General features: G+C 34.1%; 3 protein-coding genes across 8 annotated transcripts; all 3 read right to left on the reverse strand.

Moving 5' to 3' along the window:
* Positions 1-1053: 1053 nt before the first annotated feature.
* LOC112278313 (uncharacterized) lies at positions 1054-5680 on the reverse strand. 4 transcript variants are annotated; one of them, XM_090247573.1, is made up of 8 exons: positions 5189-5680; positions 4072-4464; positions 3422-3462; positions 3088-3223; positions 2664-2738; positions 2356-2526; positions 1964-2209; positions 1054-1737 (listed from the first exon to the last, which is right to left on the reverse strand). In XM_090247573.1, the coding sequence occupies exons 2-8, from the start codon at positions 4288-4290 to the stop codon at positions 1450-1452; spliced, it is 1176 nt and encodes a 391-aa protein (XP_090103699.1). In that variant the 5' UTR covers positions 4291-4464; positions 5189-5680; the 3' UTR covers positions 1054-1449. The 4 variants fall into 4 exon arrangements, with proteins under 4 accessions (XP_090103699.1, XP_024367353.1, XP_090103700.1 ...); XM_024511585.3 differs by lacking the exon at positions 5189-5680 and adding an exon at positions 4762-4899; XM_090247575.1 differs by lacking the exon at positions 5189-5680 and adding an exon at positions 4762-4899 and having other exon boundaries at positions 1144-1730.
* Positions 5681-6167: 487 nt separating this feature from the next.
* On the reverse strand, positions 6168-9730 carry LOC141044299 (uncharacterized). 3 transcript variants are annotated; one of them, XM_090247570.1, is made up of 9 exons: positions 9579-9730; positions 9283-9383; positions 8829-8922; positions 8390-8647; positions 8150-8227; positions 7767-7862; positions 7352-7544; positions 6769-7190; positions 6168-6522 (listed from the first exon to the last, which is right to left on the reverse strand). In XM_090247570.1, exons 4-9 carry the CDS (start codon positions 8639-8641, stop codon positions 6307-6309), a joined length of 1257 nt encoding a protein of 418 aa, XP_090103696.1. In that variant the 5' UTR covers positions 8642-8647; positions 8829-8922; positions 9283-9383; positions 9579-9730; the 3' UTR covers positions 6168-6306. The 3 variants fall into 3 exon arrangements, with proteins under 3 accessions (XP_090103696.1, XP_090103698.1, XP_090103697.1); XM_090247572.1 differs by having other exon boundaries at positions 8390-8643; positions 9579-9719; XM_090247571.1 differs by lacking the exon at positions 9579-9730 and having other exon boundaries at positions 9283-9421.
* A 5728-nt stretch (positions 9731-15458) lies between these two features.
* On the reverse strand, positions 15459-16802 carry LOC112278215 (large ribosomal subunit protein uL11x). The gene is made up of 3 exons (XM_024511378.3): positions 16675-16802; positions 15998-16149; positions 15459-15805 (listed from the first exon to the last, which is right to left on the reverse strand). Exons 1-3 carry the CDS (start codon positions 16727-16729, stop codon positions 15512-15514), a joined length of 501 nt encoding a protein of 166 aa, XP_024367146.1. The 5' UTR covers positions 16730-16802; the 3' UTR covers positions 15459-15511.
* Between the last annotated feature and the right edge of the window lie 5501 nt (positions 16803-22303).

Here is a 22303-nt window from a genome sequence, read left to right on the forward strand (position 1 = left end):
AGATCACAGAGAGACGGTGGTTGATCCTGGAGGTGGAAGCCTTGGACAAGCCTTAAGAGGCAAAGAAAACAGAGATGAGAGACAAGGTACAATCATGATTTAGACAAATGGATCAATTTGACATTCTTCTTTATATATATATATATATATATATATCAATATTGAATTTTTAAGAGTCAAAATACTAGATTATAATGTACAAAAGAATTTCTTAGATATAATCTTATTCATTTCAGTTTTTGTATAATTTATTTTAGAATAAATTTATTATTTTCAATACTATCACTGTTGTATTTAAGCTACAAATATGATTGCATTTACGATCTAATAGCAATATTAACTATGATCACTGTTTTTCTTAATTCTAATATATTTTTTCAAATAATGCATGTATTCTATAGTGAGAATAGAATTTAATTTAGAGTTTTTATCTAAGTGGGTTATATAGTCAACAGCATCGAACAACATTGATTTTACTTATTATTTGTTCAAGTGACATACATTTGCACTGAATTAGCTTGAAAGGTTAAATGATGCAAATTTTTTTACTATTTCAACAAATCAAGGTCAAGACGAATGTTTCTTAATTGATAATACATAGTTTTATTTCTAATTTGATGAAAAAAAGGTGTTGGCCACATGTAAAATTTCATATAATTTGATAAACAATAGTACAAATACAGAAATAAATATCCAGAAAAAAAGAATTATTACCCTGGATTTCTAATCTTATATGTGTTTGTTACACTTAGTATGCTAATGATTCCAACACAAATCCACCAGAATTTTGGATAACAGAATTATATGATAGCATTCTATTTTTGGGATTAACGCCATGGCTGTGAGAAATTTTCTTGCATTATAAGTTCCTATATCTTTACGTGTTGTTTATTCTTATCCAATTTTATACAACCTTTTCATTATCTAAAAAATAACCATGAGATCCAGAATATACCAGGCATAGACTTAATCAAAATGCACTAACAAAGAACATCATCAGAGTGCACCCGATATATATATATATATATATATATATATTAGAAACAATGAAGCTCCCCAAAAGGCTTGTCATGCGAGGCATTTAGATTGAACAGGAAAGAAAGCTTCATAGAGGAAGACTCAAAGAAAGACACGAGAAAGCGCTTGTGGGATCAGAATCAGATATGGAACTCAGCAGTGAATCTATGCATAGAAGGGTGAGGACTAAGCAGTTCTACACATTAGGTGAAGAATGGCAGCGCCATTGGTCTGCTTATGACAAAAGTAAATGAGAATTAGTGTGTGTATTAGGCAAGTGGATTGAATGGATAGGCCTGGACATGATCTGCTCCAATATGATCATAGCATGAGCTGGGCGTTAATGCTGGAGCGTTATTGGAATCGGCGATTGTTTATGTAATAGTGAAGGTTTTGGTGGATAGAGGTGTGATGACAGATTGAGGTATAATTCTAAGAAAGCATGATAGTGCTTCCACCCCCGGGTGGTTTTCGGATTCCACCGACAGTGCTCCGAGCTCTGGGCTTGTCATCAGAGAAGATATCACTTCCAGACATCTCTCTTACCTTGGCCACGCTGCGCTGGTGGTGCTGAGGCAGCATCTCATCGCTTGGGTTGCTCCTGCCATAAAAGATGTTTCCAGACAACTCTGCGCTCTTCATCTCGTGCTTCCTCTGAGCAAACAGATCTGGATTTTCCTCTTGATGCTTGAATGCTAGTTGCGTCTTCTTCCCTGCAGGCTGAAAGCGATGGTCACGGGAGATCAACGTTACAAACGCAATTACTGACTAGAATTTATACCTCTGAATTGGATAACTAAGTTGTCAATTCTTACCTGAATTGAGTTAGCTCGCGGGCGCCCACCCTTACACAAGCGCGCGCCCGCTCACACATACACACACATATATGAAGCAACGCATCTGAGAACATTGTTCACATTTTCTACACATACAGTTTCTTTCTTACCTCCCGCAAGTGCGCCGGAAGTTTTCCAGCATCTGTAGGGGGCGGCCCAAAAATGTTATCTCCGGCCAATTCTCTCGCTTTCGCACTTGAGAAGTTTAGTCTGCCACTACCCGTGAGATCATTATGTATCTCATTCATAACATTAATTTCCCTCTGTTTAGCTGATTCAAGATCGCTCCGCCTTTTTGCTGATTCCAACTGATCGTCTGGATCATAATGGCTCCCTTGGCTCTCTCCTCTTGGAGACTGGAAATGGCACAGCAATAGAAACGGTGAAGACATATTCTGATTAATTGATTTGCTAATTTCTCGTTAATTTTAAGCGAGAGATTATCCGTTCAAACATATCCATACATGAATCAAAAACCTCGCCCAATTGAAATTGTATCTACATTATTATAATCGTTGTTGGTCCAGCCACGTCGAGGAAATTGATGTTCACGAGGGGACTGAATTGATGATCGTCCGGCTGGAGGAAGGTAATCGTAACTTGAATGTCCGAATATGTTGCTCCCGTTCAGCTCCTTCGCTTTTGCATCCGAAGTGGGTCGCCATTTAGATTCCTGTTATCCGCAGCAGGCATCTCCTGACCTTTTCATTCGTTAGTGACTGTTACCATAAACAATGACTGCTACAAACCAAGCCGTGATAGCACTCTATAAGCAAGATCTTGTTTGATTGCGGAAATATTTATTAGAACCTGAAAATTATTATCCTGTTGGCTTCCATAGAGTTCCTTATGTTTGGCATCTGACTGGATTCGGCTTCTTGATTCCTGTGGATCCACATTTACTGACTTCAAGTTGCTCAAGCTTCATATTTTATTAAAATATAACTTCATTCAAGAGAATCTCACGAATTCGTTTGCACTAATTTAAGCACCGTATGTTTTTAGTCAAACTGCTGGATTAATCCACAGCGATGTTTGCAAATAGCTTTAACATGAACCTCTGCTATCGTTGATGACTGTTGTCAAACCTTCACTCTCCACCATGTTCAGAACCCAGCAGAGTGATTTAGTCTAACGAATGTCGGATGTTAAACAGATACTTCGACTTTATTGGAAAATCGATCAGTGTAAAGAAACGAACAAATTTACAAGTAGAGAATTGAGCATTAATTACCTGGCCTTCTCCCCCAGGCGTCTTCTCAGTAGGAATTCCTCCATATCCAGTGTCCCCAATTTCAGATGGATCACAAGACTCACCAAAGATTCCACTGCCATACATCTCTCTTCTCTTCTCATCATAACCAGGCCGCCTGCAACCATACAACAATAGTCAAGCAGTTTTCATGGAAAGATTTTGCTGACACAACCTAAGAGATTATTATGTGCACAAAAGTTAAAAGTCTGTTGTGTATCACAAGCATGTATGAAAACCAGAGGATTTAGATATTCTGGTGGACATTTAATGCTGACTGTTATGGAAAGAGCTTAGATGCAATATAACTGCTCACCTTTTCAGCCCAGCGTCGTTCTCTTCAGCAAAGTTATATACCTGGACAGTACAGCAAAGAGTTATCTACGAAAAAATATGTACTGGAGCAAATTGTTTCTGAGAAAATTTTAAAAATGATAATTGTAGACACAGGCCCTCTAACAAGTTGGAATTCCAAATTTCCGTTGAAAAAATAGAGAAAGTGTCACTCAAGCTCATATCCTGCTTTCATGAAGTGAAGTCATCTGTAATGATCCTAGTTGAACTCCATTGATGCATCATTAGGATCTATTATGATCCTAGACTAAAAAAATTGAGCTCACATATACTGAACCTAGTTGGTAGCCGTTCAAAGAATGTGTTAGATTCTTGATCTTAATTACACGAGAATCACACGCGGAAGGAATAAGTGAAAATTGAAAAATCCCAGAAATAAAGCGGCAAGCGAGTTTAACAAGTTAGATCCGCAATACACTACGTAAATTATATATAAAAATAAATTAAATAATCCTCAAACACATGTGTTGACTCCGAAATTAGGGGTCATCTATCCCCTTCGAGAAACTAATGAGATTTTTTCAGATTATATTGTATTGATTAACCTCCTCATGTTGCCAAGTGAATTATAAGATCATACGAATAAATCTTAATTGGATGTAAGGTACACACCTGTTGATTGCGATGGATGGAGCGGTCGTTATTGCTTTCACAAAGGCCGGCAGAGGGACGAGAATCTGCGCTATTATGGTCGCTGTCAATGTTGTTCGTTGGAGGATTCATGTTACGCCGAGATGGTGGCGGTTCCGACCAGTTGGAGAGATTGATAGTGGAGACCCCTCCGGGAGGATTCATTCCGCTGCTACCCGGTTGTCCTTTCAGTTGCGGCATACTTGCTGAATCTTCTTTTGCTATCACTGTATCCCCGCAAATCGTAGAACTACACTAATTTGGGTTCACTTATCTTCACTTGGTCGCTATTCCTTTCATGAATCAGCTTGGAATTCGCCAACGTTTTCAATGGAAGCATAATAACTTGATTACGTAAATCACCTCGTCACAGGTCTATGGCAACAGCAGAGTAAAAAACTTTTAAGGGTCGAATTTGGACAAAAAGTCACTCAAACAACAATAAATCACACATTTATCAGATAGGTAAGCGCTCATCAAGAATATTCAAATTATTAAAAACATTATTAATGTAAAATACCAGCCACGTCAACACACAAGGCACAACGTTCAATCGCATTTTCACTCTCATTAAAATTGAAGCTCTCTTGGCAACCCAAAACAAACTCCGAGACCCCGACGAGGCAGAAACTGAAGGCGAGGGAAAAAGAGATCAGGAAGCCGGCAACTTACAAGACGACATGCACGCACAATGAAAGTTACTCTTCTCAACCGAAATCAAGGCCGACGCAGAGACATTAGAAAACCGCCATTAATCAGGCATAATCAGCAGTTCGGTTAATTTCAGTTTTCAGTTTCAGCATGAACGGCATGGCGCCACATCAGGAGTTACTCTCGCCTACTCGTCCACCTAATCACGATTAGTAATTACCTGGTGACTACTCTATCCACTACTTTGAATGGCAGTGTAGTACTGTGTCCGTTGCAACCGTAATATTCTCGTAACAAACCAGGAATGATCATAACCCCTGAAGTAATTTTTTCCTTAATTCTTGCGCTTTCATTACCCGGTGGTGTGAACTCAAATAACTCCATGCTAGTGTATAGCCAAACATTTATGTTTTGCTGAAACAATCATGATGAAGCTCACAAGACATACCTGAACTTGGGTCTTGCTCGGTTGGAGTTGGAAGAACAGTAGCACCCCCTACGTAACAGTGCATTGAAGAGACGTTCGCTGATAACTAGAATTAAGGACATCACAATAGGAAAGACGGCTATCACTGCGGTTATGATAGTTGAAACTACGGCCGCTCCTTTATCAGCAAATTAGGCAGAAGCAACATCATTTAATCTTATTTTTCAAGTGGATCGTTTAACAGTCAACGCAGGTTTAAACTTCTACCGAAGACAAGGTGATTGATATAACAGTAACAGAATCATGATAACCATCATCCTTCTGCTGACTTTGGCCACGCTAGACGTTCCTGTAGTTTCACTTATGGTCATGGGAAAAAACCGAGTCTACGTACCAACAATGCAACTCTTACTCCAAAACGGTGAACCATCAGTTGCCTCCGCATTCAACACGTCTGGTGCTAGGCATTTTCGCAGTCGCCAACATGTTAGTTTTAGTGATAACAGCATACATCTGCCTCGAGATTGATTCCCTGCAGTTCCCTGTTACCTGATGAAGACTACAGCCCTAACACAGGATCACAAAACCTAAACCTCAAAAGCAGAAAAGACAAATGAAAAAGAAATAATCAACCATGAAGCAACATCTGAGAGACCAACTCGACAGCTTCATATTCTTCACCAGGGGATCTGCACGTTAACGTACGATTTTTCATATTTCTATCAAAAATCTCGTTGCCTCGAAACGTTAGCTAACTAAAGCTAACAGTGAGGTGACAGAGAACTCGTGTCTACAATTCATATTCTCAGCATGAGGAAATTCCCTTTCGATCTAATCATTTAAAGCGAAAAAAAGAATCTTTGTATAAGGTAGAGCTTGGCAGAAGTAATATGACCAAGAATAGAAGGGTTGAATTGTACTCGGTGAAAACCAAATGAAAGTTCTCATATTCTCCAGCCACACGAAAGTGACCGCTAGACTTATCCTGTTATCTGTGAATGAAAACCTAATCAGGTCTCAAATATTGCAATTAAATCTGTGACAGCGGGCATCAGATGCTGGGCAGAAGAATGCCTCAATCAAGTTGGGCGTATAATTGAAAGGATCAAATATCTCGATGAATAATCGATATGAGATTATCACACTGAATAATGACGTGTCATGACCGCGATAGTGTACACCAACACGCCCATGCAATACGTGGAAAAAACCATGATGCAAAAGTAAGCATACGCTCGCCATTGCTTGGAACCTCGGCGAAGAGAGTGGACCTCAGTAGTAAAGGTGGAGACAGTACTCATGCACCCAAGCAACCCAACCTGTAGGCCTCTAGCCAGTAAAGAAGAATCTGGTGACTGCATCAAACATAACCGATTAAAAATCCATTTGATGTAGAGGTAATTCAGCTGTCACTAGATATCTGGACGCTTAAATAAAGAGGTACACATTCTTTTCAAGAAAGAAAGCCATAGTGATCTCACAACAATAAGATTCACATCCTACCTTGATCCTCAAAGCACATACACATGCAGTTACAGGTTCACAACTCTCCTAGGTAAACATACAAATTTTGTGATCACTGTTTTGCAGTCAATGCATACCACAAGAATCACCACGGCGAGCACAGCCTCCAAGGTAGATGCAATAAGATTGGTTAAAAGAGTTCCAATAGGCAACCACTTCAGATGGTGGTTTCTTCCAATTCCTTGTCCGTTTAGCCTGGCTAAAAGCCACCGTGACCACACACCCGGAGGACCCACCATACATGCTAGCCACAGACGCCTTCGTACGTAGGAATTGACATCTGTGACCGTGAGAACCAGACAAGCCGCCCACAAAATGATACTGATTGCCAGGAAGACCAGCATTCCAGCCTTCCGACGATGAAGAGTCTCAGGAGAAGAGTTCCAATGCTTTTGCCATCCTCTACGAATGCGGACTCTCTTTGGGTGCATGAGTCCCGATTTTAGGAATGTAGCAGAATCGATGCCTACCAGAAGAGACATTTGCGACATCTCCATACCTGCATCGACGAACAACAATTCCTAGAAGATTGAAGGCATTAGATGCTCTGAAAGATTTCAACCAAATGCTAGTATTAAAAAAAAGTTAAAAAAGTGTTCTCCAAAACTAGCTTCACAATGACCAGAGAGGCGTATGTAGATTTTACATTAAAATACTTACCGATAATCAAACTCACGATAGAGCGCACCCAAAATCCTTTGGTGACCAGGAAGATCATCGCTTGGTTCCATGAAGCATACGTTGTAATACTGCCCATGAGTCCAGTGGACAACCCAATTGCTAGTAATTCTGAGAAATTGGCAATTTCTTTTTTCAGAGAAACTCCAACCCAGCCCATAAAGAAACACCCAAGCTGCAAACCAAGAGTCCATTCAGTCAGTAAGGATTAGAAAAAGAAAAAAACTCTGAACACGAGTACAAGGACGAATCACCTAGCCTCCAGTAGTAGTTAAAAAAGTAGTTTACAAACCACTTAATAGTTCAGAAACGCAAAATTTATGCAGATAAAGTCAAGAGGCAAGATCCAAAATAACGAATTATTTTCGTGATGAAAATAAGTACTATGATTAATCACCATGTTGGCTGGTAAATCAATGAACAACGGAGAATTTTCTGACGTAACATTTGCAATCCCAGAGAAAAGCAACTCTAGTCCATGGCGGATGCAGACCTGCACAAATAACTTATCGTATCAAATTTGTATGAGCTCCATTTACATAATCTAATAATGGAATAAATCTTTTAGTACCGGATGTAAATAAGAGGGATTGTAAATTAGATTAATGATAATTTATGTCAAATCTTAATCCTTTACCTGCCCCCACATTTCATACACCGACAATGCCCTTATCACATACAGAGCTAGGAGTGTCTCTCAGCATTGCGATAGTATGTCACATTGATGGAAACTTGCACACAATGCCCAATGAAATCACTAGGATTAACTACCGTTCTCACCCCTAAGATGCCAAACGTAGTCAAATGAGCTAGTGCCGACACATATTCCAATGTTGGAGATAATCTTTCAGACTCCTCCTGAATAAAGAAAGTAAAGGAATCGTATGAGATGTGAATCTGAGATTCTTAGAATATGAGAGTTATAACCTATTTACTTGTAAATACTATAACTTAAAATAATGAAATGCTACAAAGAAGGCAAAATAAGAACTCCAGATTCAAATTGATCTAGATTACCACCTCAACATTGGTTGACTGCAACTCCCGACGTTCAAGTGGAAACGTATTTTGTGTACATGGCAAATCGAAGCAGATGATATCATCCTGAGATTCTCTCTTTTCAGCCGCAGATGCCGAAGCAGCAGTATCACTCGCATCTTCAGGTCCACTTCTGAACTGATACAGCTCAATGCCTGACTTCACTTCAGTGACCTCTATTTTCTGAGCACGCAAGATATCAAAATTCGGGATGGTAGCCTGGTTCTGCGACATGTCTGCCTGCACATAAACAGTCACTAGCTAAATTTGAAGTCCAGAAAATGTAAAGACCAGAGACGATGGCTACATGTGTAATGACTGCATATGAAACGGCGGATTGCCACCTAATTCAAATGCCATAGCTAGAACTCACATAAACAATGATTCTTTTAAATTGAAAACTATACGTTTTCTGACATACTCTTGAGAGAATCCCTGTAGTATGAAGAGAGACTAAAGAACGGAATGTGCCGTCTTCACAGGCGTAGGCTTAGCTTGTTGAAAGATCTCCTGATCTGTCATGATTCACGTAGGAAGAAAAAGAGTTAACATATTTAGAACAAGGATGCAGCAGAGATGACCAAGTGAAGCTTACGTGTGAGAAAATCAAAGTCTAGCTTAAAACAATCAAAGGTATTCAAACAAAGAGAGTAATTACAAGAAAACGGATTGCCACTGTATACTTCGGATAAAGTGCTTTTTGAACAAATGCTCAACAACGTTCAGAAAGAAAAATTTCTCTGCTGTACTTAATTGTGAATCGTTGAGGACCCTTGACATTCTGCTCTCCAAACAGTGCGATCCTTATTCTAGACCTCGATTTCTCATCACCTGATTCTACACATATTTTTGCAGAAGCCTCCAACAACACTTACCTTCAAAAGGCAAGAGCTCAGAACCTTAGATGCAGGTGAATCGCGTAAGGGTGAGTCAACGATGAAAACGCGATGCACTTGAACATACATGCCAAGAATGCCTGCGTTGCGCGACGTCGGGTAGCGACATGCACTGAGTCAGGGTCAACCGATCGGGTGATTCATCCCCGGTTCCTCCGACAACAAGCTCGGCCATAGCCCCCTCTAACCTCTGCAACAACCCGCTTCAACCTCTCGATGCACTAAAACAATAATCCTCTCATTACCGAAAAACCAATAGCCCTCACACAACATACCAGACACTTTTTTCCTGGTTGCAGCACGCCCGTAGTGAAGCGTCGTTAACGATATGCACGTGAAGCGAAGATAGAGGACGAAGCGTTTGTCAGCGTCACTAGTCCAGGCAGAGCAACTTTCTATCTGCTTGAGCTGTGCCGTGCCGAGCCAAGCTGGGCCAGGCTTCAGCAAAAGCTTTCCATAGCTGCTGCAACAGCACTAACGAACTACGAGGGAGTTCAGACGTTAGTTCCGAACCTATTCCCAAGGGTCGCCCCGGAGCCTCGAGCTTTTTGGTTCGGAACGTCAAAACAAGGTGCAGAATGTGCGCCCACATCTGTCAGGTTCCATGTTGGAACGGTCCGGGTCTCTGCGCCTGTCACCTTCTATCCTCCTCTACTATAATGTATTTGTGTGTCTCTTGAAGGCACTGTTTGGGGTCCTTCAATCTATCTGAGTAAAATAATTTTCATGAATCTATTGGGATGGTATCACAGATTAAAACTTGAGAACTGTGATTTTTCATTACTTTTTGTTACACTTCATAAAAAACAAAATTAGAAAAATAAAAAATATTGGTGAGATTTTGTGTGAATGTCACAAATATTACTTAAGGTGTGTAATACAAGAAAAGATTGAAATTGCTTTGGAAAAAAATCATTATAGAAACCGAAATAAAGTTTCCCTGAATTTTATGTATCAAATAAAGTACAGTTAGAAAATTAGGTAAATTTCTCCAAAGAAATTGTTTCATTTTTTTATATATTTTTAATTTTTCAGAAAAATAGTAAATTTATTAATATTTAATCTTTTGGATGTATGGTGAACCACGATCTGAGAAAAAATGTGCAAAAAAATAAATAAATAAATAAAAAACTCTGTAAAAACTTTGAATTAAACTAAGCCGCAACCACCAAGAGCTTTAAAGTAATAATAAGAATAATAATAATACTCATAATAATTCTTTAACATACAGATTTCATTTGAATCATCTAGATAAAAGCCAATTTAATATCAATTTCAAATTTTACAAGTCTATCAATAAAATATCAAAAGAAAATAGAATATTGAAAGTGCATGCAAGAAAAGTCAAATGTAATCGTAATCAGTTCATGTCTATATCATAATAAATATATTCTTATCTTAAAATGTTAGTACAATTATTTGACCTATAGACCATCTAAGAAGTTTTCTTTATTGAGCTTAAATTTTCGTATCTAATATTATAGATGACAAATATAAATAATTTGTGATACGTTGCATTTTATGTGTAGATAACACTGGCACCAAAAAAAACTGGTATTCTGTATTGATGATTTTTTATAAATACTTAGTTTTTAACATAAAATTCGACTTTTACAAAATGTGATTTGCATGGGCACTAAACCACTAAAGGATGGCATGTTGGTACCAAAACATTAGGCATTTCAATCTTAGCTAAGAATTTTCTTATCTTAATGGATGATAGCATTAAGATAGTAATAGAACTTTTCCCATTTACATATTAATCTGGTGAGATGAGAATTTTCTCTTCAACGTCTAGATTAAATATTTTTATTTTAGTTTTTTTATTATTTAAGTGCTAATAAGTCGTTCATTGAAAAATCTTTTTGATATACAATTTGTTTCTTTATTTGTACTACTTGCAAGTTAAGGCTTTAGCTGTATAATGCTAACGCTGACATGATTTTATTAGTTTTGTGCAGAAGGTGTTTTTTCATGAAAATAATGAACTTTACCTTTTATGGGCTTTTTACCACAGAAAAGGCATTAATTCCATTTGATCTACATTTGAAATTATCATGTGTTACTTTGCCTCAATGTTTTATATCATGTTCTTTGAGTTCACATACTTGCTTCTTACGTTTTATGTTGTGATCAATGCAAAAAATGCAATAGAGTACACAGTTGAGGCTTAAATGTGGACATAACATACACACTCCAGTAATAAGTTAATATGCAATGATAGTGATGGATTACATTATTTTGGAAAGCAAATCTTGAAGAAGTGAATAACATGATTATTTTATAATCTTTCCACAAAATTTTAAATTTAGTTATTATACAACTCATTAACTTATTATATATTAACATATTGCATACAAAAACAGTAAACATTAAAAGTAATAATAATCAATCTTAAACTTAACATCATGTCTTACTCCTGGTTTTTAAAATCACAATAATAATAAAGTAAAAAAGATGGATCTATCAACTTATAAAATTGATAACAAATGAATTCATAAACAATCCAAAATTTGTGCATATTCAAGCTAGTGGTGACAATGTCCACAAACTGTGGTTGATGCAACCCAAAAACATTGTTACAAACAACTAGCAATGTTGGGAGAGCCTCAATTATGTAATGAAATGAATAATTGGTTGCAGAGATTGTAATCTATTTCCGGATTGATTTAAATAATTTTGTGATAAATAAGTAATTACCATGAGAAAAAATCGTCTTCATAAAAATGTTTCAATCAATTTATTTTGGACATAAGGCGTTTTTGCAACATCATCTGAAAACATATATATATATATATATATATATATACATACTTACACATACTTTTCTATGTCAAGTTTTGAATTGCAAAATTGTTGGATCAATGTTGTGATATAGAGTTTGTTTAGTTGTATAATGTGGATTCAAAGAACTTATTGTCAAGAGATTGAGCATTTTTGGATTCAAATAACCATGGCCAAAGTATTGTTTTTGTTGCATTACTTACCTTTCTTCCTCATTTGTCTCTAATCTGGCTTTTGTATGGAATTGAGGAAGAATGAGATGTATCAAAAATCACCATTGGGATCACAAAACCCTATCCAAGTTAATTCATAACATCTCTGAAAGCTGTTTTGTCCTCTTGACAAAGCATGCTTCATTTGAGAAAGAATATATCCTATTGTATTCAGTGGGGGTCAAAGTCTGAAGTGTTGATTCAAGCACCAACAATTACTTTTAATTATTCCATTTAATAAAATTCTGTTCATCCAAGGACAATGTGGATTTGTGCTTTGAATGTTATCCATGGTTGATAGAGGTGATATTCTAATAAGCATAAAATGTAGTTGATATTATAGAAAATCTTTCATTTCGTTGTTCTAGATTCAAGATCAATACAATGTGTTTTCAAATCATTAATATCATGAGTATTGTTTAATTATATTTATAGATTTACAAAATTTTGAAATCTAAAATCATCAAATTTGGAAGACAATCTAGCACAAGAAGCAAGACCAAATTTAAGTACTAGAAGATTCTAAAATACGTAGAAGCAAGGTAGAGCAAAAAGAATGAAAAAGATGAGTCGAGTCCACTCATTTATTGAGTTTTAGAAAGTTTACATGTTATAAGTCATGAAGCCTCAAGTTTAGAAACTATATAAGATGTTTATATTTCCAAAATTTTAACTTTTAGAGTCTTCTAAACAAAACTTGATTATTCTTTGTAGAACTTGTTTTTAGAAGAAAAAAAAAATATATATTATTTATATAAAAAATATATAAGAATATTTATTTTTTTAGAATAATTAAATATTTTTAGATGTAGATTGGATCTATAGATGTTCATAGATATGCCACTTTGTTATTAAAAAATTTAAAAGAATTTTCCTATTTTTGAAGAATAATTTTAGAAGTATCTTATAAATTAGGTAATTTATCTAAAAGCCATATACTCCCAAGAAGCTTTCATTTGAATTTTTTATTAGTTAGTTTGGATTTTATTTAAAGTATATAAAAATTATTTTTTTATTTAATTTTTATTGGATTATTAGAATGGCTTATAAAGACTATATTTTCATTATAGATCTTTAATTGGTGAGATTACAATGGTATCTTCATGTAAATCAAGATACCAATAATAACATCAAGCTCTTATTGCCTTATAGATGCTCATAAATTTTAAATTAGTAGAAATAAATAGAAGTAAATAGAAACATATAGAAACATATTAAGAAGATAATATCCTCCATAAAAAACTTCAAGGTAGTCTTTTAGATGCTAATTAGATATTTAGACTTTTATAGATATACTATGTGGCTCTTAAAACTTGTCTTGTAAGATTTGTACTTTTTAGAAGTTATATTGGAAGCAACCTACAACTTAACACTTGGACAAGAAGCATTGCAATCTTAGGAAGCTTTCATAGAACCTTTTTAATAGGTAATATGTGTAGAAGCAATAATGAGGTCGTCCTCAATCTTATCAATATTCTTCTTGCATTTTGATCTTGATTCAAGTCTCCCTAGGTTCTTTATATTTGATTGTGTTATTCTAATTTCTTTCTATCTTATATCTATCAGTTATTTGTTTACTTTCTCTCTTTCAGTAAAATTAAATATATGCTGTCTTTTTAGAATTCTATTATAATTTATGTCCTTGACATGTTATTTATTAAAGATGTTATTAGGTAAATTTATAAGTAGATTGTTAAAATAAAATAATTTCTTGAATAATAATTTAGCATAGGACAACTCCTACATTATTTACTATGTGTATATGGACTAGCAAAAACATATTTTGTTTTTAGAAACAACAATGTGAGAAATAAAATAAAATAAAATAAATTATGTATATTCCAAGAACTTAAAGAATTTTTTAAAAACTTATTTCAAAATCAAATTTTTTACATGAATTTAAGAAGGTTATATTCCAAAGTCTTAAAAATCCCAAACTTTGATAATTAATTCTTTAATCTTTTATAAATAATCCTTACTGTTCTTTCAAAATATCAATAATTTTTCTAAACATCAAATTGCTATGATTATTTATTTTAAACATAATTATCTTAAAAGAATAAAAGCATGACAGTATAAATCATAAAATAATATTTAAAATCATGGTTTTATAAATTATAGTAAGGATTGGGATTTTAAGCAACAAATCCTATTACATACCTTTGGAAGTTGAAGTTGGATTTCTTCTCTTTTCTATCCAATTTGTATTTATAAAAATATAATGAGTTTTTTTTATGTCTAAGTCAAGCAAACAGAGCAAAAGAAATCATGTCATGTCTTAGTTTGGAGGTGCATTGTTCTGATTGTATTGTATTATATCATTTTTGTAAAATTTTGGTATGTTTGTTTATCTATTTATTTTGTTAGATGTATTTTAAAAAAAATAATATTGCCACTATTGCAATTATATATTTTTTTGACTCACTCTTTTAACTTAGATAGAAGTTTAATAAAATGATTGTAAATATAATAATTATATTGTTAGTATTTGTGCTCTGCATTGTTTTATTTTATTCTATTGTTAAAAAGATCATTTTAATAAATATAAAGGAAAAAAATGCTATTTTTCATATATAAAGTTTATTTATATTTCTATTGAAAGATCCCACCCTCACCCTCCCCAAGTGGAACAAATCAAAATTTCACGAAGCTGAATTTCGGTGACTTGCAATGTGATTTTTACATTCAAACTCGCTACACTCAGCAATGATCCCAACATCGTACTCCTTACCAGGACATCTCGCATATAGTGTCCTGTCTTAATGCTCTCAGTACTACCAAGTATCTGAAGTGTAATTTGAAGTCGGACAAGAGGACAACAAACCCAACAAAGCAATAAAGCAGCAAGCTTAAGTGCCGTTAGTGGTGAAGCTTTTGACTTTCGTGCCCGCTCCATACTTTTGGGAGGCGACGAATATTCAACAAAAGCTTGAAAGGATAGGATTCAATCCCTTCTCACGAATCTCATCTCAACTACATTCCACCACTCGCTGTTTTTACACCAGCCCTTACACTCGTTGCAACTCATCATCTGCATGCATACTCCCCACTTGCAACATTCACGTCTTCCGTCACACAATACACTCACATGCCACACCACCACCCACAACATCAATCTCATTCAAAACCACGCCCTCACCACCAATCCACACCTTCTCGTGTGCAACGCATGCTTGTATTTGCAACCGTTCCGATTGTACACCTTCTCCACCCTAAGCCGACGCAATCTCTACCTCACCATCATCAATCTCTGCTTGCAGGTCCTTCGGGTCTTTGCCGTCCACACTGCACCCTACTGACACACATGTTCCCAAAATTTCCTTCACCGTGCCTGCCAACTCCTTCGCCATCGACCTCGGTGCCATGATCTTCGCGATCTCGATCACATCATCCAGAGAGATGTTGCCGTTGTGCTTGATGTTCTTCACCTTCTTCCTGTCGCGCTCGGGCTCCTTCAGAGCCTTGATCACCAGAGCGGCAGCGCTCGGCACAACAGCTACCTTAGCCTGTCATTCACTCCAACCACGCCTGTCAGTGCCTCATCTCCTTCTCGACATCGGAATCCCGTGCCTCCACCCTCAGCTGCCCGGAACACGCCACAATGCCATAACTCCACACCTCTTATCTCCAACACAAATCAGCCAAGTCGACCAGAATGACCTAATCGGACCCTGCACACTCCTCCCATTCCAACATACCTGTCGGTTCTGCACCGTAAGCTTCACTGTCACTCTCAAACCCTTCCAGTCCCTCGCCGTTTCCTTGGCGATATCTTCTCCGACCTTCTTTGGAGACAACCCGAGGGGTCCGATCTTCGGCGCAAGCGACGAGGCGGCACCCACTTCTCCTCCTGCGACAGACCCATAACGTCCAACATTCATAAAATCCTCTCCTCCATCATCGTACTGAATCAAACCAGACTTCCAATTCAAGCGCGACCCCCGAAAGTCGAAAATCTACTACATTAGAAGTAAATAACCGTGGCCTATTCACGATTCAGCGTGGACGCTCAGGGAATACAAACTGTAACTAGACGCGCATCCAGAACCAACAGGTTGCTGTTACTTCATTTAAAGCTCATCTTTGCGTCCACACAAAAATCTCTGGCCTCAAACTAATCTACAGGAGAATTTGCACAAATACCCAAACATCACCTATATGAGGTCCAAGAATACAGACTTCTCCCGGGCTGCATGCATCAGATACAAAAACCCTAAAACTCCAATGGCAATAAGACGGACGCACATTATTGCACTATATGCGCATGAACAGTGAAGCACAATCTCTGAAGCGTCAATGAATGCATGGACATAGCCAAAAACTGGAAATGCACAAATATTAGAATTGCTGAAATTCTGGGAAGGAGAGTTCAAACCTGTGACGCGCACATAGACCTCGACGATTTGGGAGGGGTCCAACTTGGGAGGCATGGTGGCAGGATGAGGTGAGGAGAGTTAGAAAAGAGGAAGTCTGTGGCAGCAGCGAGACAGCAACAAACGTCCTTGCGGTAAAAAGACATCCTCCGGAGTTGCATCTCCTTTTTAGGGTTTATCCTTGAAACCCTAATTTGTTAGATGATGAGGAACGAACGGAAATGTCGATGGATGAGGTTACTTGTTTTAGCTGTTCTCTCCCCGCAGTATTATCCATGGATGGATGGATGGATGGATACATGTGTGTGCGTTGTGTTATTGTACAAATGTATCAGGATTCTTTGTATCGTATAGAGTTAAATTATACATTAAAATTAACTGAAAAATCAACCGCTTTGTGATTCTTTTTATAAATAGTTACATATTTTGGTTAGTGAAACGAGCAATTAAGATTTATAGGCAACTAATGGAATGAATTGATGATGGAGAATCATAATTAATTCTTTGAAATCAGGTTTCAAGGAAATAAATAATTAAATCAATAAATAAATGTTTATATATATATATATATATATATATATATATATATAGATAATTTCCTGATTGCATTGATTTAATTTGAAAAAAAAAGGAACCAAAATTGTTGGAATTGAGAACCTCTAATATATTCATAATTATTTTCTCAAATAATATTTTAATATTTTTATTTTTTATTGATTATTTATATTTTAAAATACGTTAATATATATATATATATATTATAGCTTAGTATGTAATAAAAACAAAATAAATAAGTTTTTATTGTGAAGCTTACAATGGTATAAAATATATATTAAAATTTTAATATTAATCTTAAAATTATAGATATTTGTATTATTAAAATACAAAAAAATAGGTAGAAGTGATTTTAAGTAAGTAGAAATAAATAGAATCATGTTAATTAAATAACTATACGTATTAAAAATATCAAAATAATTTTTTTAGAACATTTTCATACATCTATATATAAATACCGCATAGCTAAACAACTTTGTTTAGAAGTTGTTTACTTTTTGAATATTGCTATCAAACAATTTATATATTATAAGCTTTTGCCACAAGTCTCATAGTTCAAAAAAACTTTTTATATATGAAAGGATAAAATTCACCTTTCAATCCAAATTACAAGATGGCATCAATTAAGAATTGTTTGTAATTGATAGTATGAAGTAAAATAAGCAATTAACAAGAATAAAAGAAGAATAAATATAAAATAAGTAAAAAAATATATTCAAGCAAATATACAATTCAAAATATGGTCACAATAAAAAGTAAAAATTAAAAAATAAAACACATATTTTTACAAAATTATTTTTATTATCTTTTTAATGACATAAGAAATATGTAAATTCAATTTACTATCAGTAAGTTATGAAGGTTTAAAGATACTAAGTAATTAATTAAAATTTTTAAATAAAAATATTTTATTTCAAAAATAACATGCTTGAAGGTCAAAGATTTGAGCTTCATTAAGGCTCATATGTAGTATATGAGGGTTTTTGAAAAAATCTTGAGGCCTTAGTCTTATCTTCCTATCTACATCTAAGTTGCTACAATTCATATGAGACATATATACTTTCTTTTCTACAAGAACTAGATTAGTTTCTAGTCTTCTTATTTTCTATTTGTAGAACTCATATTTTTGCATTTTTGACTTCATCATGGTATTTAAAAATATTCAAATAACTTAAGAACTTATGAAGGATATAAATTAAAAAAAAAAAAACCAATATACTCTTGTATCACTCTAAAAGGCTAGAAAATCACTCAAAGATGGTAATATATTGAATTAGAATAGCTATTGCAAAAGACAAGAAGACTAGAAATTCTTGAAATAAGACTAAAAATTAAAAAGGCTTTGATAAGAGTGAGGAAGGCTATACTCTTGTGTACATATATTCTCTAATGAAGAGCTACATGGTAATATTGTATAGGACTTCCAACATGTGATGACTTTGCTAGACACATATCTTAACTTGTAAGATAAGTTATCTATATATGCGCCATATAATTACCTTGTTCCACAAAATATTAATATATTTGATACATGTCTAATTTGTTGATCAAATTTTTAGCCTATTAATTAAATAAAAATATATATGAAATCAAAGCAGTATCTATAAAGCTATCTAAAAAGCTTTTCTAGAAGATATTATGAAATTAATCTACTTTTATCCACTTCTATCCAATCATATAGAAAATTATTGAAATAAATATATATGTCTATGATATTACCATCTCTTCTAAAAACAAGTTCTACAAAGAGAGGTCATCAAATTTCATGGATCTTGCTATTGTTTATGTTATTTTTGATGAATATCATCAATAAAAAGCTTCAAATATCAAGGACATGAATCTCAAAGAAAGAAATCCTTATTACATTCTTCTGTTATTCAAAAGAACTAAAAAGTCACTTAAAGTTGATATAGTATTAAACTAGAATGGCTCTTGGCAAAGATAAAAAGACTAAAAAGTCTTGAAATAAGAGTAAAGACTAGAAAGTTATTCATAAGAGTAAAGAAAGCTTCATTCTTGCTGTGATATATACTTTTAGCTAGAAGTTATATGATTATATCCTATAAGACTTCCAAAACATGTTGATTTTGTAAGATACATATCTTAACTTATCAAGTAAATTTATATATATATATATATATATATATATATATATATATGCCATATAATTAACTTATTTCATAAGCTACCAATATATGGTTAATTTGTTGACCAAGTTTCTAACCTATCAATCAATTACAAATACATGTAAAGTCAAAGTAGCATCTATAAAGCTTTTAAGATGCTTCTTTAAAAATATTATAAAACAAATCTATTTTTATTTACTTCTACTTAATCATATAGGTAAATATTAAAATAAATGTGTATGTCAATGATATTATTCCTTTTTTTAGAGATGAGTTCTATAAAGAGTTGTCATCATATATTGAAAAAATCTATGATAGGACAAATTTGATCTTTGTTTTCTTTGAAGATGATTGATAGGTCTTCTCAGCCATCAATAATGTCACATATTATGGCAAAAAGACCATCTTTTTATTTAGTCATTCTTGAGGCCTTCATAACTTCTTTCAAATAAAATATTTGAAATATTTTTAGGAGTTGTTCTTACCTTTAATAAAATTATTAAACATTGGGAATCTCTTTGAAGGTCATGATATCAAACATATTCTATTTTGCCATCTATTTGAAGAAGGATATGTTGTTCTTGAGGATCTTCATCTCCATTACATTATCTTAAAGGTTGTGGCAATTATAATGTCTTATCTAATAAGTCAGAAAATAAAAGCTCTTGAGTTGAATCTGCTAGTTATTGATTCTCTATCTCTTTAATGTCACAAATAGACAAAAGCTACAAACAAAGGTAGAAGGTAGACTACTATTTTTTTTATCTTATTTCTTTTATAGTAAAGATTTATTATTCTTTATCTTAGTTTTGATAGATGTTATTGATAAAAAGTCTCAATTCTCTTTAGTGTATTTGTAAGATTTTTTGTAGGCTTCTACATGCATTCACTAATATCTTATTTGCACAAATAAACAAGATATTTCAACCTAATTTGATACCGCCTTGAATCTAAGACTTCTTCTACCTTGAACTTTTAATTATTATCTACTTCTATAAGATGAGGTGGCATTTGTCTTATTCTTAAGATATTTACTATCTTATATGATTCAAGAAGAAATATATGAAAGATATGGTGGATCCTAATAGACTATGATAGATATAATTAATAAATAACATAATTGGATTATTTACAAATAGAAAAAAGTCCAAGCCTATGATAGTTCGATTTGTTGTAAAGATGAGTAGTCTTGATATTATAACAAAGTAACTATATCTTGTCACTTACGTTGAATTGTGGTTGTTCTTTATGATAGACATTTGTATTGATCTTTTGTAGTTCTTGAGCTACTTTTAATTACTCCTTCATTATTGCATGTAACTCTCACAAATGATTTGTCAAATCTTTTATTGTAAGATTATCAATTTTTGAAAAGTCAAAAGTATCAAGTTGTAGATGATAACCATTATTAGTAAAAAAAAATATGATTATTAAGTAGAAGAGTGTACTAAATTATTATATGCAAACTCTGCTAATGGCAAAAGAGTTGTCCAATCATCTTGATGATAATTGATAGTATACCTCAAATATTAATCCAGAATTTGATTTACTTGTTCTCTTTATCTATTAGTTTGATGATGAAAAGCTAAAGAGAGCTTTATATCCACCTTTAAAATCTTGAAAAGGATTCTCTAAAATCTTGATATAAATTGAGTCCCTCTATTTGATATAATATCCTTGAATAATCCATGATAGCAATAGATGTTGTTAAAAAAAAACTTAGCCATTCTTTTACTCATGATATATTTTGTATATGATATAAAATATGCCATCTTAACAAAATAATCTACTATTATAAATATAAAATCATACAAATTTGAGATTGAAAGATCCATAATAAAATCCATAGAAACGAAAGACCATAGTTGTTTTCGAATAGGTAATGGTTGAAGAATTCCATAAGATCAATGGCAAGGAATTTTGGAACTTGAAAAAATATCACATGATTGTATAAAGTCTTTGACTATCTTCTATATTTGAGGCTACCAAAAATCTCTCAATATTAGTTCTAAAATCTTATTATATTTAAAATTTCAAATTGTTAGAAAGTCATGATTAACTTAAAGAATACGCAATCACATCTCACCTTTCAGAATGTATAATCATCTATCAAAATAAAGTAGGTTGTTCTTGAACTTAAACTTGGAAGTATCATGAGATTTAGAAGAATTATTATTATTATTGTTAAAGTAAAAGTAGAAAATATTACCTTGTATAGGATATTATCTTAGGTAAGTTGCTAGTGGTCAAAGGTTTGACTCTTGGTATATGGTAAGGGCATCCAATGGATTTAGGACGAAGTCATGGACCAAGAGTCAAAGTCAAAAGGATAAAGTATTAACAAGGGAATATCCAAAGACTAAGTATGAGTCATTAGTGTGTGTCATAGGATACCTTCAAAGTTCGTGAGATACCAAAGGATCCTAAGAGCATGTGTATAAGACGTAAGAATAATTAATATTAGACATAAGATACTCTTGGGACTCGTGAGATGCCAAAAAGATCCTAGAGTCATGTGTGTAAAAGTCAAAGAGTGGACGTTGTCTTTTACGGCAGCAACTACCACCTATAAGTAATGGATGTTGGAAGTGAGAGATATCTTACTCCATACTCTCTTTGTGTGCAATCTTGCTGATGCTAAGTGTTGTGTCTTCTAAGTACTTATTTTCTTAATAGGTTATGGGTCCACTCACCTTTACTTATGAGTTTTGAAGTACTTTGAAGTCTTTCTTATTATAAGGAGTAGATCTTATGGTTGTTGCTGAAGTTTGAATTTGTTATCTTCTAATCCTTTTTATGCATCTAGTTGTTGATGTAATTTTACTCTTATTTATTGTTAAGTGCACTTATAGTCTTTGTTGTTGTTAGACTCCATATAATGATGTTTTAGAACTCTAGTATTATATTTCTTTGCTGAGATTTATCATTGGTATTCTAACTTTAAGCTTTC

This window comes from Physcomitrium patens, chromosome 25 (assembly GCF_059467195.1).
Source record: "Physcomitrium patens ecotype Gransden chromosome 25, ASM5946719v1, whole genome shotgun sequence".
In the NCBI taxonomy this organism is placed as follows: domain Eukaryota; kingdom Viridiplantae; phylum Streptophyta; class Bryopsida; order Funariales; family Funariaceae; genus Physcomitrium; species Physcomitrium patens.

What these genes read in the sequence shown, in the direction of transcription:
- LOC141044299 (XM_090247570.1), bottom strand. Translation starts at nt 8,641, where the DNA reads ATGTCGCAGAACCAGGCTACCATCCCGAATTTTGATATCTTGCGTGCT. An exon ending in TATCGTGAGTTTGATTATCG is followed by an intron (nt 7,191 to 7,351) that starts GTAAGTATTTTA and finishes TCGTCGATGCAG; the next exon opens with GTATGGAGATGTCGCAAATG. An exon ending in TCGCCGTGGTGATTCTTGTG is followed by an intron (nt 6,523 to 6,768) that starts GTATGCATTGAC and finishes TGTTTGATGCAG; the next exon opens with TCACCAGATTCTTCTTTACT.
- LOC112278215 (XM_024511378.3), bottom strand. Translation starts at nt 16,729, where the DNA reads ATGCCTCCCAAGTTGGACCCCTCCCAAATCGTCGAGGTCTATGTGCGC. An exon ending in GGTCTATGTGCGCGTCACAG is followed by an intron (nt 16,150 to 16,674) that starts GTTTGAACTCTC and finishes GGTCTGTCGCAG; the next exon opens with GAGGAGAAGTGGGTGCCGCC. An exon ending in TTACGGTGCAGAACCGACAG is followed by an intron (nt 15,806 to 15,997) that starts GTATGTTGGAAT and finishes AGTGAATGACAG; the next exon opens with GCTAAGGTAGCTGTTGTGCC.
- LOC112278313 (XM_090247573.1), bottom strand. Translation starts at nt 4,290, where the DNA reads ATGCCGCAACTGAAAGGACAACCGGGTAGCAGCGGAATGAATCCTCCC. An exon ending in AACGACGCTGGGCTGAAAAG is followed by an intron (nt 3,224 to 3,421) that starts GTGAGCAGTTAT and finishes GTATGGTTGCAG; the next exon opens with GCGGCCTGGTTATGATGAGA. An exon ending in CGCCTGGGGGAGAAGGCCAG is followed by an intron (nt 2,739 to 3,087) that starts GTAATTAATGCT and finishes GTGGATCCACAG; the next exon opens with GAATCAAGAAGCCGAATCCA.